This window comes from Athene cunicularia (genome assembly GCF_003259725.1).
Source record: "Athene cunicularia isolate RWA chromosome 1 unlocalized genomic scaffold, athCun1 chr1_part2, whole genome shotgun sequence".
Classification (NCBI taxonomy): Eukaryota; Metazoa; Chordata; class Aves; order Strigiformes; family Strigidae; genus Athene; species Athene cunicularia.
Window position 1 is genome coordinate 51364100 of NW_020799092.1, and position 16104 is coordinate 51380203.

At 35.8% G+C, this 16104-nt stretch overlaps 1 protein-coding gene across 1 annotated transcript in view; it reads right to left on the reverse strand.

Moving 5' to 3' along the window:
- The window catches only part of CNTN1 (contactin 1), a 225865-nt gene that overhangs the window by 59291 nt on the left and 150470 nt on the right, over positions 1-16104 (reverse strand). Inside the window, exons 6-14 of the mRNA XM_026863717.1 lie at positions 15756-15851; positions 14520-14726; positions 13113-13209; positions 12779-12960; positions 11460-11584; positions 9355-9472; positions 7567-7717; positions 6965-7092; positions 4175-4350 (exon numbers count right to left, since the gene is read on the reverse strand). Coding sequence (XP_026719518.1) covers positions 4175-4350; positions 6965-7092; positions 7567-7717; positions 9355-9472; positions 11460-11584; positions 12779-12960; positions 13113-13209; positions 14520-14726; positions 15756-15851 — 1280 coding nt within the window. The remainder of the gene's footprint in view (positions 1-4174; positions 4351-6964; positions 7093-7566; positions 7718-9354; positions 9473-11459; positions 11585-12778; positions 12961-13112; positions 13210-14519; positions 14727-15755; positions 15852-16104) is intronic.

A 16104-nucleotide genomic window follows, 5' to 3' on the forward strand; every position in this document is an offset into this window, starting at 1 on the left:
AAATAATCTGGATATTATATGATAGGGTGATAAAGGCTTGCATTTTGGTAGGTGTGAAAGGGTCTCAGGTACCCAAATAAAGTTTTTCCTTATTTTGATAATCTCACTGCTAATATGAGAAAACATGAGCAAGCAACAAGTCAACTGTCTCTATGTAAAAATTTATTGTTTAGCCTTATTGTATATTTCAATCACCACTTCCTCTTTCTTTTAATTGTTATAAAAGAAAGTTATCTGCAAGCAGGCTAAGTTCCTGAAAACTTGTATGGCAAATTAATTTAGTTTAATAAAGATAAAATGTTGAGAGAAATATCAGGGCCTCAGGTTCACAACCTATAAACAATGTAGCAAACAGAAGTATTGATGGTATGGAAAGTATTTTAAAATGCATGTTTATATGTGACTAATACAGCCTGCATTTGGACTCTTCCTAAGTGAATGTACAAGTTTCTGACTTTAATTAACTGACTAATCAGTTAAATTATGGAGTTCCTCTCCCTGACTATCCATGCAACTGGACTAGTGTAGCTCCAAAAGTATAAAACAAAAGTTACACATATTCCCATATTAAAGAGAATATTTTGTAATAAACTTAAAAGAATATACTTATTTGGATGCTATATATTTTTAAAATATATATTAAAAGTAAGCTTTTCAATCTTTAAATACATGTGACAAAACCCAGATCCATAAATAACAAATGACTGAGGAACAGAGGAACAACCAATACATCTATGACCTAGGATCAGAGGAACCACCATATATATGGTCAAAAGCAAACAATTTAATAGTAAGATTTCAAAAGACTCCGCTTGACTCTTCAAAATTAATATATATATTTAACTAATTAATATATATATTTATTTTAAATATCCCTGTCATAGGAAATCAAAACAGCACTGGCAAATTTTCTTTTGATAAATGAGGTTTAGTACTAATGTAATGCACATTAATTTTGCCTTCAGCAAATGATGAGATACCAAAGCTTCCATTTAAAGAAAGAAGACTTATGCACGTATTTACACGAATTTGATTAGCATTCCATTATGTGTATGTGACAACAATATTAGTATTATTTTGAGAACTGAAGTACCGTGGCTGTATCAAGTTTCAGCATGTTGATCTCCACTGTCACGGAAATTAATAGTCATATTATTAAGAAGACAGACAAGGATCCTTCATCAACAGGAAATTATAGCACAGAAAGCATGCATTACATATCCAGTAATTTTAATATTAATGACGGAATAATTTTTTCATTTATATTTGTGGAGGGTTCGGTGGCAGCATAGGACTCCACCGCTTCAAGCCCAGCAGTTAGGGCTGCTGCTGTCAAAAGCACAACAGCTCACACCTTTGCATCGGAGAAAGCCTGAGCAAAGCTGCCACCCAGTGACTTGAGCTCAGAACTGCCAGAGGTGGAAGCAGTGGGCAGGAGCAAATCTCTGCTCACACAGGAAGAAAAAACCTCCTTAATGTAAGAATGCAGTAATATATATGAATGGAACAGAAATACTGAAAGTGAATATTCCTCCTAATTACATCCTATATAAACCTTAGTTGAATTTGTTAAAAATTCTGCATCTGTTTTTAATTAAGTGCTGAATCACCGAATAATTACAAATCACCATTCCAGACTTCAGATGTAATCCTGCTGTCCCCTCTGTCCTCACTGATGAAGACTGAGCTGCCCATGGAAGAGGAATAGAGATTATCTGTACTTGCTTTGCATCTGAAAGCCCACAACTAATGCAAAACAAAAAGCAGGCCCTGCTAACATAATTTCTACCTGTATTGATCATGTGCAAAAGGAACACAACAAACCAAGAAATGTCCTTCAGGAAGATGGAGTTACACATTGACAAATAAATTAATTGATGTTTGGATCTAACCTACTTAACTTTAACCCTCTAAGTTTATTAAGAGTTAGTCATTCTTCAGCTGCTTTTGCATTCTGTGAAGTATTCACCTCTATCTTCTATTGAAGGAGGAAATCTTCCAGCATAAGATTCAACATCCACATGAAGTGAACCACCTCTTTCTCTCTTTCTCCAGACTGTAGAAGGTCTGGAAAGACCAAGCTAGCCTAGCAAATCTAGGCTAATCTCAAGCACTTCAATATAGTATCTAAAATATTGCAGAGTTAATCAGAATTTAGGATCAGGATATCCAGTTCCACTGTTATCTGGAAGATGAAACAGGTGGCTGGAAACCAAATACTCAGTCAATCTTCACAGATAATTAACACCTTACACACTTGCTGAGGACCTTATTTGACCCCAGATTTGTTCACTTGAAGTGCTTTGCTAGAAGTTGTCCTAAAATTTAATTCGCATTTCAGAATTAAATTTCCCCTAAAAGAAAAAAATCCAATTTCATTCTGTTTTCATTATTAAGAGGAAAACCAAAAAGTGCACGTCAATGATATAAAAACTTTTGTTCAATATATTACCGACAGATGGCGAAAGTTCAAATTCCTTTCTCTTGCATTACAAAGTCCACTGGTAAAGGCATTTTTAACTTCCTTCCGTACTAAAATGACTGATTCACCAACACTTTCAGCCTGATTTTCTGTTTCATGGAACACAATTTCTTCATGTGACTTCTGTCAGATAGCTAAAAGCAATCAGCTACATAAAATTTGAGAAAAACAGGGTGGTTTTATTTGTACTTTTACAAGGAATACATTTAATGGGGCTTTACTCTTTAAGATCCTATTTTGACTGACACTCAGACTCATTCCAGCCTTCATCTAAGGACAAACTAATGTCATTAGAAGGCTATTCAAGCTTTTTCGACGTACTCCTAGGCACTGATTAGTACTGATGTGTAAATATAAACCTATCAAAATCATGGCTTAATAGCCACATGCAGGAAGTATTCTGAATGATGCTAGTGTAGTAGTGTAGATCTACATACTTTGTAACTCCTGAAGCAATGCAAAATAAACTTCAAACTTCTTAGTACCCTGCTACTAAGTTTGGATACAGACTTTTGGGGGTTTATTGCAGAAAGGGCTTTATGTCTTTGGATATCAATGGATATCAGTGTTTTTCAGCTGATCTTCACATACTCTTACTGGATTGTTGGACAAGGACTTGCTCTCTCACTGAAAGACATGTACAATTCAGAAAATGAGCAGACTGAGGCAACTCTGACTCCTCAGAGGATGGGTTTGTTCCACATCAGAGTGGAATAGTTATGCTTGAAACATCTTCTGACATGGAGATAGACATTGAAAAAGAGAGAGAGATAAAGAATTTCTTGGTCCATGGAAAATCAAATAATTTTGCCAGCCTAGGAGAAAGACTCTGCAGGAGGTACTGTTACATCATTTTGAACATGGAGCTGAAACTGAACATGGCCCCTGGTGTTCCCGGACACTACAGGCACCATTATCAACCTTTTCTTTCCACATCCACAGTTTGTCTTGGGAGGACAAAAACAAAGGTATCTAAATTTAAGTATTTTTGTACCATTTAAACCCAGAACAACAGAATAAATATATACACATATGGGTAACCACTCTGAGGTTGTTGTTGAATATTAGGTAAATAGCATGTGATTAGGCATAACCAGAAGGGATTTCTACTGGAGGTATTAATTTTGAGTAAGCCTGATGGAAGACTGTAAAAAGATAACCATACATGCAAACATGAAAGATCTATGATTCCTCTTTCTTTGTGCCAGAATGAGTGTCTTTGTATTAACTTGTTTAGCCTTCACACAAACTCTTCTTGCTCAGTGTTTACAGACTGTTTGGCTCCTACCCACCATCTGGCTCAGTCTTGTGCCAAATTCCAGAAATGTTGATGAGAAAAACATGGGTAAGTAAAAGTGAATGCATATGCACACTTTATCCAAGATAATTTGCACCCTGTTTAGGATCAGACTACCTACTTACCAGCTATATTCACTATTAATCAGAGTGGGATTTAACTGAGGTACCAAAATACTTACGTCAAATTAGATATCTGATTTCAGATATCTACCTGCAAGTGTCTCCATGTCTGTGAGACATCTAAATTGTAATTTTATTTTATTTTATGTTCTTAGCCAACTGCACCTTTCTAAGCCTGAACCAACACAACAGAGAAGTGTAACAGAAAGACAGCTATTCACTGTAAAGAAAACTAGGCTTTCACGTATTGAATAAGGATCTGTAGTATCTTACCATAACATTTCTTTCATAATGTTCGTGTTCTTTCTCAAAATCTATTACAAAGCCATTTAGAGACCAAATAAATGTCAGGTCTAATGTAGGATCATGGGATGCAATGCACTGCATGGTAGCATTCTCTCCAACGGTGACATCAACATTCAACGGAGCTAAAGTAATCCTTGTAGCTTCTGTGAAGTTAACAGCAAACATGGAAAATTCCAATAAATAAATGTTTATCCAAATGTAAGCTCAGTTCCATAACTGTTTAATTATACATTAAACTGCTCCCTCAAACTCTAGTTTACACGGTATTCATGCAGCTACATTTTAAAGGACCAAACTAAAGAGAAGAAATAAACTTTTTACAGTTGAAATGCCTAATGTCTATTTATCTGTCATTTGAAAATGTCTGTGTTTCAGTCTCTGAATCACATTAGTGACTATTTAAAACTACTTTTATTCGTTGACTATATCTCAGGTAGAAAGAAGACAGATGATTAATCTTATGTGACTTGTGTTGCATTTCTTGTTTTAATTATAGTATTGTCTTGTGTTTTAAAACCTGTCTCTTTAACGAATGGGAAGTTCTACTCAGTTGTCAGGCTGAGTCAGATTCCATTAGAGCATTGCAGGGACTTAGATCTTAATTTATCTACTGAGAAACAATGTAATGGATGCATAAAAAACTATGCAAATAGCTACACGTGGAAAGTAAAAGAAAATCATACAACAAAAGGAAGAAAGCTGTATATCCTCCAGCAATGTCTCATTATTACAGAAACAAAAGAAGGCTGAGCAATCATGATACTTGCTGGAGATCTTGGTACATGCATCAAACTCATATGGCAAATTAGCAACACTAGAAAGGACTCGCTGGATCACTGAGACCTGCTCCTTTTCTTTCAAAAATTATAATAAAACAAAAAGCCACAGAATATCTTCCTTATGCCACGACACATAATCTCTTTCCCACTATGAGAGTGGGAGTAGGGTACTAAAACCTGGAAGACAATAGCCATAAGAGAAGATCTACTGCTACTAGTTAAGACCTAGGTTTGGGCATGCTCCAAGAAGCACACTACACCCCGTCATACACAGAACAGAAAAAAATCCTCAATAAAGCCAACATTTCTTGTCCATCTGCCTTGGTGAGAAACCTTCGCCTGGATCCTACTCTAAAATCTAAAACCTGCTTAACACTGAGAATATGAGAATGGCACAACCACTGGCTTTTGCAAAACGGAGTATCTCAGAGTGTACTGGAGCAACCTGTTAACATCTGATCTCTAAAGTCCTAGCTACAGACATATGCTTAGGATAGCTGCTCCAGTCTAGCGTTGTACCTAGAATACATTCAGCATCTGGTTCTACCATACGTAATTTTCTAAACGTTTTACATGAAGTACTCTACCAGTCTAAGAAGTTGTGGAAAGAGCAGTCCAGTGGTAGTGAACAAACAGCATGGGGGAAAACCATCAGACTTTACAGTGCCTGTCAGCTTCACATTTAACTTTTTAATTTCCTGTAGTCATGCACAATGTCTGAGAAGCTTTATGGGACACACAACGAGCTCAGGAATAGTATTTTCAAAGCATTCTCTGCCAACCCTCATCATTGCACACAATATGAACATAATTTTGAAACATGTCATCTTGATCGTTCTGTTTCCACTGTGATGCAAGGGAGATGTTTTACTCCAAAATTTTAATTTTTTTTTATACCCAGTTAATAAAGTTTATAAACATATGGTTTAAATGTTTCACTGTGTGGATTGAGTACGCAAATGTTCTTCATTATTTCAGAAGGTATGATATGACTATTAAGGGACTGGATGTTTATTTACATAACCTTTCAAAATAATAAAATGCCTGAGGGTAATATTAAGACATAGAAAACTGTCAAAGATGATAAAAAGTAATTGCAAATGTTAAATCTGATTATTTAAAATAAAGTCTTACAATTCATTTGGTAGAATAAATTTGGTATAAATCAGCCAGAAAAATGCTTTTATAGGATCGGATTATACAGATAAATTCTTACATTAGTACATCAATATTGTGGCATTGAGCTGTCACATCCAGCATGATTTCTGGAACAGACATTAAGAAATACATTTGATAAATGACACTTCTACTATCAGAGATATTTGAAAGACATAGCTGTTCATGAATGTCATCTTTCCTGTCTGTATTCTAGAGCTATTTAGTTATTTGACTTCAGACTTAAAATACACAACTAAGGATATCAGTATTCAATCAGTAAATACTAATACCCATAGAGGAAGAGAATTTAATAGTGCGATCATATGGCTATATGCCCCCATATTACAAATTTAATGCATGCTTCTTTAACTGAAATGCTCTCGCAGACTTGCTATCCCCACCAAAAAAAAAACCAACAACCAACAAACAAACCCCAAACCCAAACGACTAAGGAAGGTCAGTAAAAGTTCCATTTGTCTGTTTGAGTCATGGGCCCAGAATTACACCTTAGCCTGAGCACTAAGCTACCATATTGAGTGAATGCATCAAAATGTGTCAATGTAATGGATCAGAATTAATAATCTCTTATGGAAAAATCAACCCTGAAGACTGAGATAAAGTCACAGAACTGGTGAAAACATACATATTTTCTACTGAGCAATATGCTTTAAAAGCATCAATTCATTGTTTAATGAGCAATTAAATTAGAAAGCAAATATATAAAATGGCCTGCAAAAGTAATATAATGCTAGAACAAAATTCAGTGATTTTGAATTAAGGGATTCTACCTGAGAGAAACTAATGCAATTTAGAGGTTTACCTGTCATTTCTAGAACACCAGTGCTATTAGCTTTTCCTCGATTATTTTCTGCGAAACAGGTATAGTGACCTTCATCCAGCTTTGTGATATTGATAATTTCCAGGCTCCCGTCATCCCAGATACGTATGCTTTGAAAGTGTAAAAAACACATCAAGAGAAATTAGGTTTTTGTATTAGAAAGCAACACTTTCAGTAGAATTGTCGTAAGTGAAAGGACAAACCACAAACATCTCTTGGAAGCTCACATCTAACTACTGCATTTATAAACACTCCTATAGTAAAAAATATTTAAATAGGCTGTGGCATTGCTGGAGCAACTGAGTGTACTGTTATTAATTTATAGTCACTCAATGATTTTTCTTACAGTTTTGTGATCTAATTCAAACTTGAAATGCAAACAGCACCAAACAGACTGGCTAAAGTTGGATATGCTGCTAGCTATTTGGAGCCACACTGCTAGTAACATTTTGGCATATCATTTTCCTGAAATGACACATTCTCCTGCCCCTGAAATCTGCAAAAGTGTGAGAACTAGCCTACAGGATAAATAGAACTATAAGGCAGAATTTTTAATATTCACAGTGTCCACAGTCAATACTAACCGGCTCCCATTCACAAGCAATTCTGTTCCTTTGCTCCATGAGAATTTTGGCTTAGGAGCAGCTTTAGGCTTGCATTCAATGATCACACGTCCCCCTTTAGCTGCTAGGATTTTCTTCTTCATAGGGTTCAGTTCAAAAGTAGGAGGTGAAGCTGAAAGCAAAAATTAAGACAAGTACTGCTGTTAGTAATTGTTTCTGCAGAATACAATTTATTTGCAACATGAAGGCAAATGACAGAACTATTGATTGGTTTACAAGTGTCCATTATTCAGTTCAGTGAGAAAAATAGTAATGATACAGAGATGTGGTGGGAAGTAGATGGTGACCTAAAAGAAACAGAAAAAATTATTATGTAATTCTATGCTGTTTTATATCAGAGGTTTCTTTCTGCTGATTTCTGAACCTCCATCTAAGTTTAATCTAACAAGATCCAAGTCCCCAGAAATCAATAGAAAGTTCCTCCCTTTCAAAGGCCTTTTGATCAGTCCTAATAAAATTTATATTCCTGGAAGACAATTTCTGTAAAAAGTTGCTCAATCAATCACACTTTCAAATAGTAGTTGGGTTTACTTTTCAGTGGTTTAAACCCCTTTCTAGCAACTTTAAGCTGCCCTTCTTCCACTTTGGACTTTTTTATTTGGCTGACTGGCCTTAGGTGCACTCTCAGATGTACAAGAGTAATGAGACATGACTATAGCAAGCACCACACTTACATATCTGAGGTCAGACCTTTGCTTACTAATTTTCTCTTTATTTGTAAACAAATAAAAGAAAAAATTGTTTTAATTACTTTGCATCTCGGCATACCATCACTGTTAATCACACCAGCAAGCATGTGCATAGCTTGAGGAAACAGGGCTATTAGTAAATTACAGAAGTACAGAGAAGAAGTCTGATAAACATCCACTTCTTGTCAACACTGAATTAAAAAAATGTGCATATAAAAAGTGCTCGTTTCTGGGTAAGCCAGGCTGGTAGTGAGTGCGTAGTAATGGAAGAACAGTCAAGGATGATGTACTGTTGTGCACTGCAAGTCAACAATAGTTTAGCTCGTGGGAAAGTCTGAAGGCAAGTGTGAGATGGAAAGAACCAAGGGTAACTACTGCTGGGAAATCTCCTAGGAAAACCATGTCATACAGCCAGTACACCTGTTCTAATGACATCAGTAAAAATGTAAGAGATTGTTTTAAGCCTAAGCACTCTGGATCTGAAAGGCAATTCAACAGGATGCTCCTTAGGAAAACACAAAGGATTATCTATATGCAGTCATCAAACAGGACAGCTATATTGCACACAAACATTGCAGCTGGTCTGAATGGGTTGTAGAAGGCAAATGCAAAGGAGAGAGTGAAGAGGAAGAGCTTCAAAGCCCTGGTGACTGACAACACGGTTTCTAAACCATGTGGGGATTTTGCACCACAGAGGAGTGAGCTTAGGTAAGCAAAAAAGAAAACGCTTCTCTATCTGTTTTGCAAGCTTGAGAGTGGAGTCAGCAACTCTACTTGCTTCATTTAATTTCTGCAAGACCAGTTCCTCCGATGAGGAACGGCAGCAAACAAACACCAGGAATAATGCAGCAAACATTCTCCATAAATTAGTAACTTGATTCCTCAAGTTGTTGTCAAAACCCAGCTAGGGAGCTCAAATAAACCCCATCTCACCTAGATTCAGTGAGGATTCTTAGCTTTATCCTCACAGGAATCAATCTGTTACCAAACAATACTTGCATATATGACCACTGTCTTACCCAAACCTGAAATAGTAAATAGAACAAATAATCCCACTGACCCACAATCTTCAGTTCAGCATTTGCATAAATAATTCCATGCGTGTTTTCTGCTATACATTGGTACATGCCGGCATCGTCAAAGGTCAGACTTTGCATTCTTAGTTCACCTTTCCGGAACTAAAACACAGAATCAATAAAACAACAAGATATTCATACAGTCACATATGCTGAAGAATTTACGCGCACCCACATTTCTTCAGTTTTGTTTTTTTTTTTGTTTGTTTGTTTGTTTTTTAATTCACACCGTTCAGAAGGGAGTCCCTCACACAACATTCAGGCACTGATGAGAATTTATTTTATTCATGCTGTATTTCAGTCTTTGTGACAAAGTGTTCACCTTCTTTTTTTCAAATAAAGTTTCAGTGTCGATTGAAATTTTCTGGAAAATTCAGAGCTGAGTGGCACTAGAAACATCTATTCTTCAGTCCACTGTTACCATACCAATGCAAACACTACTGATTCAGAAATAAGAAACAAGAAATGAAAGTCATTTTATGCACATAAGCTTTGTTTTGCCATGCTCAGTGTTCAGTATGTTATATTGTATGCACATTGTTTTACAACAGTAAAAGGCAAGTTGCAATGAGGTAGTAGTTTTTCAGAAGATTCCTCTGGGAGATACTAAAAAAATTTGTATTACTTTGTTTTAATATAAAAAGAAAATGTAGTAAATCAAAATAAAGTACTTGATCTATTTCTAAAAAATGGCATAAAAATGCACAAAGTGCAGTGGAGTAATTTGTAAATTAATCTGGTTTTGAAAGATCATGTTAATAAATCCTATTTTCTTGTGAAAATCAAGCGGAAAAGCTTTGTATATGAGTTAACTGCAGTGCACAGAGTAGCAAAAGATTAAAAGAATACTATTTATTTGAAAAAAAGAATAGATTAAAGGAACCATATTTCCTGTACTGTTATACTGAAAAACATTTAAATCAGAATTTTTACAAGACATCTTTGTCTTGTGCTAAGCGAAATACCTAATTAAAAGTTTTCTGATTTAGAAACAAGGGCTTATATTCTCAGGGCTTTTAAAATATTTTTGCTATTTTGCATTTGGAAATAATCTCATAATATTAAGATACAGTATAATCTTCTGGTGTACTACTGGAGGATTACACACTGCTTTCTGCAATCCAGTATGCAGATTTTGCCAGTGAAAGCCAAGTTCAGTGGGGACTGTCAAGCAATTCCCTTGCTAAATTACTTGATTGTAATAACTACTGAAGCTAGAAAACAGGATTGTTTTTTCTCGTTTAAGCCATCTCCATATGGCAGATGGTGATATCCCTTGTTCTCCCTCCAACCTCTCACATTTTTCTTAAGATGCACAGCCAAAATAATGTTGCCTCATTGTCTTTTTTTGTTTGCCTGCCAAGATCTGTGTCACCACAGCTCAACAGATGCAGCATTATATTGTGCCCTCTTTCATTCTCTTTTCTTTTTTAATAGCTCATCACACAGTATAAGCAATGAATATTACAAATGTTACTGAAATGTCTGGACAGAAAATCTAGTTTGTTTAAACAAAATATCCAATGCAATAAACTTAAATTATCAAAGGGTACTCATTTAAACTTCATGTCACCTAAAATAATAGAATTTTGCAATATTCTCTGGCTAGAAAAAATGAGAAAAAAGTACATGATACAGGAACACTGATAATTTAAAAATTACTCTTTCTCCTCTTGTCTCCACTGACTGCATTTTGCCTTACCTTTTTAAATAGACACTCATGTATGATGTGGTCAAAAGGATTATTTTTAGAGAAGTTGATAGACATTTTTTTTTCCGGAGAGAAGAAAGTAGCATTTACTTAAAAAGGCCTGGAGAAAGAGGAATATCCACCACCCTAACATGTGGTCAAAAGACAAGTTCATAACTCAGAGCTGAATATTACATAGCCTGAAGAAATGCATTTCAAATCTGAAGATTGAGATAAAACTTTAAAAAAACAGATTTTAATGTCTAATGCAAGTGAAATCGGCAAATATTTATACCATTATAATTCATTGTCTTTTAACCTTTTAATAATGCATGCTTCAAAAAATTGTTTCCATCAGCTAACCAATCAATCCTGCGTTATCTATGGCAATATACTTACCGAGGCACCATTCTTCAACCACCTAATTGTTGGAATAGGCTTGCCTGTAGCTACACAAGGCCAGTACAGGTCACTGCCTATATCCTTCTCTGTGTCATTGATATGTTCTACCCACTCAGGAGAGGCTGAAAAATGAAAAACATGTTGTCTTGTAAATATAGCAGACACATATTTAATCAGCATTATGTTCTGTTAACTCCACTGCTTTTTCCATGATACTTAACAGGTAACACAAATTAACAATGATAACTCAGCAATGTACCAGCACAAGAAAAAATGAAGATATTTTTGTCTTACCATACAGACTCAAACTAACTTAAAACTATTTTTTATGAGAAGAAAACATGAAAATGAAACAGTGGTTCATGAAAGTCCAAAGACATAAGATGTTACCACTTACACTGCCCTGTAGATTATACAATGTAGAAATTACTCAGTAACACCATAAAAATAGTTAAATGAAATGAAATCGTGCAAAACCATGTATGTACTGAAAACGTATCCAAGAAAATATTCTCTTGGTCCACAGAAGGTGTTTAAGAAATCAATATTGAAAATGCCCCGGCATTTTTGCTTTTGATAAGCAAACAAACCTATTTATTAACTTTACCCATTACAAGCAGTAACAACATTCCCACACCAGTTTTGAATTTATCCCGCTGAAGTTCAAGCACTTAACTGAGAGTATTAACCCAGATGTTCTGTACAGTCAATGAAAAGACAGAAATCTCCTGAAGGTAATTCAGATGTTATGTAGAACCTTTTAATGCCACAGTTTTGTGGCAGTCTCAGTCAAGGAGTCTGGTTACTTGGGATCATTCCATTATGAGCAGTAAAATACAATTTTTGGGTTCCCTCTTTTAACCAAATGAATGAAGGGAAGGTACAGAGGCTTGAGGAATAAAGAACTGAGTGTAGCTAATAAGAGAGAGAGCTAAGAAAGTTAGAAAAGACAAGTGAAACGAGGAAACAAGAAAGCATAACAAACCTAATGGTCTCTTTTTCTTCCTGGAAGTTCTTTCACTTCAAATAGTCTATATTTAATTTGAATTATGCATAATTATATTAATACTAACACACATTACTGTTAAGGTGTATATACAGCTATCATAACCAGGCAAACTGGTAGTTTTTCAATTAATACACAAATGTTATGCCTGGCATTCAGCGCATGAGTTTTGAATTTGCTCTATTAAATTGAACAGCAGTGTGTCAGGATGATCCTATGAGTCAGTACTGACATCAAGTGTGAAAACACAGGTATTTCCAACACAAGTAAAAGCGACATAGATTGCAAAGAACGAAATTGTTCTACCTACCTTGTACATAAATTCTTGCTTGATGTTTATCTTTTCCTTTATAGTTTTCAGCTTCACACTCATAAAGTCCTTCATCTTCATACTGAATATTGAAGATCTTAAGAACTGCACCAGACATGCTTATCTCAGCAGTGGCTGGCATGGGTTCAAGGTATTTACTCCATCTGAGTTCAGGAACCGGACTTGAAAAGGTACAGTAAAGTACAAATCAGCATGTTCAAGAACTGGCTGTTAAATTGCAGACTACAAAAAAGTGTTTGATGATGAAACATGTATTTTCATTCCCTTGAATGAAAGCAAATAGTGCTCTACAATAACTTTAAAACACACTTACTTTCCAAGAGCAAAACACTCCAGTGTAACATTTTGCCCCAGGAGAGCATATGTGTCCTTGAACTTCACCTTGATATCAGCAGGATACACCTTTGCACCTAACATGAAAAATGAGATTCTCAGAGAAGGCACAACAGAAAGGAACACAGCTTTTAAAACTTCCACAGTTCAAGAAAACCGTTCTTAACATTCCAGACAAAATTGTTCTTTACAGTGAATAAATAGCCCGGCCATCCATGAAGTCTGATTTATCACTGAACTTTTAATAGTAAGGCAGAATCATTTTACTCAGTAACTAGTTATCTTTCTCTGGACAGTAACGCCTAACATTTTTTACAGAACAATGCTTTAATACAAAGTCATTTACTTGCATTTGAAGTTTGAAGATGCACTCTGTGTGTGGGTAGACAAAAGCCTGGGTCTCTGTTTTCCACAAATTCTTTTACTGGATGGAACATTTTGAATTATTGTGAATTTAAACTCCGTATTACCTTAGTAAGGGTATGAAGGAGCTAGAGAGCAAATCTACAATTTAATGAGGCCACAGAGATGCAAATGTAATCAAATCTACCTACGGGTGATCCCTGTAGGACTCCTCTTGCAGTTCTTCTAGATGACGAGCTCAGTGTGAGTACTGGCCATGGAAAATTTGGACAAAGATCACTGATTTGTAATTACCCAAATTCAACCACAGTTCTTTATTGTAATACAGGAAATGTAACAGATAAAAGGGTCACTGAAACCCTGATGATCAGTTTAGGAGACTTTAGTGACTGACAGTCTGAAGAGGCAAAAGGGAACTTGGTTACCATTTAGAAAACATGCAGTTTTCATGAAGAAATGGTGGAGAATAATCTAGTAACAAAGTCACATAGGTAACTCAAACCCTTATAGGTGTCTTAGGGGATTGGCCATGAGACACAAAGTCCTTAGGCCACCATAAAATAGGAAATCTCAGCAGGGGAAAAGGATTTTCCATTTTCATAGGGGATTTCCTGGGGGAAAAAAAAAATAAATTCCTGAAGCTGTTTATCAACTTTTACATAAATTTTCTCCTTTATACTCATACCCCTTTGAATCAAGGCCAAGACCAGAAAAGATATTAAAGATTTTGGGATGGATACAGGGGCTTATCACATAAAAGAGACTGGGACTCTGGGGATGAGAACTTAATGATATGAAAAGAAATTAATGCATGAATCCAGGGAGATTTCTTTCACAGAGTTTTCATTATGGATGGGAATGATTTGGACCTCTGTATCTGGAAAATTAGATAATGTTGTGCAGTAGCCATTATAACTTGCCATATAATTCTCCTCACAGAGCTGAAAATAGTTATGAATGAGCAAAATTAAAATACAAACAGTTAGAACACTAGATGTATATAGTATTTCCAATTAATACTTACGATCAGACTGTGGAATAAGTGGAATAAATTTACTGAATACACTCTTTGTTATTGAAGGGCTGGACACAAAACACGAATAATTGCCTTTATCTGATGCTTCCACATTTGCAATGTAGAGATTGCCATTCGTCTGTGACACAAATCGTCGTTTGTCCAAAGCAATGAATACTGGGAACTCATTTAGAAGCCAGCGATAACTGAGATCATCTGGAGGAAAATATTTTCAGGTCAATATTAAAAAACAATACTATGAACTACTTAAGGCATGGAATACTGTCTGCATAGAAATTACTTCACTCCAATTCCTAGCTTATAGAGCTCTTCCATAGGAGAAGCAGCTATTTAAGAGAGAATATATATGTCTCAGTAGCCAGCTAATATCTGTCTACACCAAACACTGAGGTACTGTTGCCAGGAGTGCAGAGTACCGGGGACCCAGCTACAGTGTGAGCAGCTCCTGATGGGAACAGCCTTCCCACAGGAGCCAGGGATGGTGGGAAGAGATGGGCAGCTGGGTCTGGATTTCATACAACTGAGAAGTTTGGAAGTCCTCACCAGTTTAGTGATTTAGACAAAACCTTAGAATATTTTAACTGTCAATACATCTCAGTTGTTCAGTTCCTTGCAATACTTGAACAGAGTATGAAAAGTAAAATGTTATCCCATTTCACAAGGTAAAAGAGATGCTAACAGCCAAATTCAGCCCTCACCGAAGGAACTGCAGATGCTTGAGGTTAAGGGCATAGTCCCTGCAGAGCCCTTCAGTAGCTAACGATGAGAAAAAGGCACTTCAAGAGCATATATAATGTCATCTCTGACCCTCTGGGAGTGCCTATTGCTGTTCCATTTTAACAGAAGCCCATGATCATTTCTGCTGAGGAGACTTCATTAGGTGGAATGAAGCTGGACTCTGTTCATGGCCAGCTGAAAGTCTGATGTGACACAGTGACATGTACTCGGGTCTTTTGAATGGTAGGCCAAATCTCCCCTCCATTATCCAGATTAGTGTGACTAATTTTATTTGTAGTATCAAAACCTCTTCACAAATTCAACAATATCCTTTATATATGGTCAACTACAAGCATATATTCAAAGTAGAAACATATCCTAAATGGTGATTCTGAAGCTGCATAAAAGCTACTGTTTAAGTAAACTTAAAGAAAACTTTTAAAAATATATATTAATTTGTCTTCTATTCTTAAGCAGTTGAAAATGAAGCATTTTGAGCTGAATTACCTGGGTAGTGGTAAGGGGGCTCACAAAGAAGCACTGCTCCAACACCTTCTCGCACTTTAACCTCATAGCGTTCTTCAGGTGGAAAAGGATCCAGATCTAGTTTAAAAAAAGCAGAGGAAGGAAAACTGAGTTTTCACTACAATAATTTTTTAATATTATTATTTTCAGCCCTGTAGAAATTAATATAGAAATGCAACAATATATGGCAGATAAATACCTGTGAACCCACAATGCCAGTTTTGCTCATTTTAACTTTGTCATTATCAAGTGCAATGGATTTTTTTTACAGTAGTTTAGTCATCATAATCACAAATGCCAGAAAAAAAAAAAAAAAAAAGAAAAAAAAAAA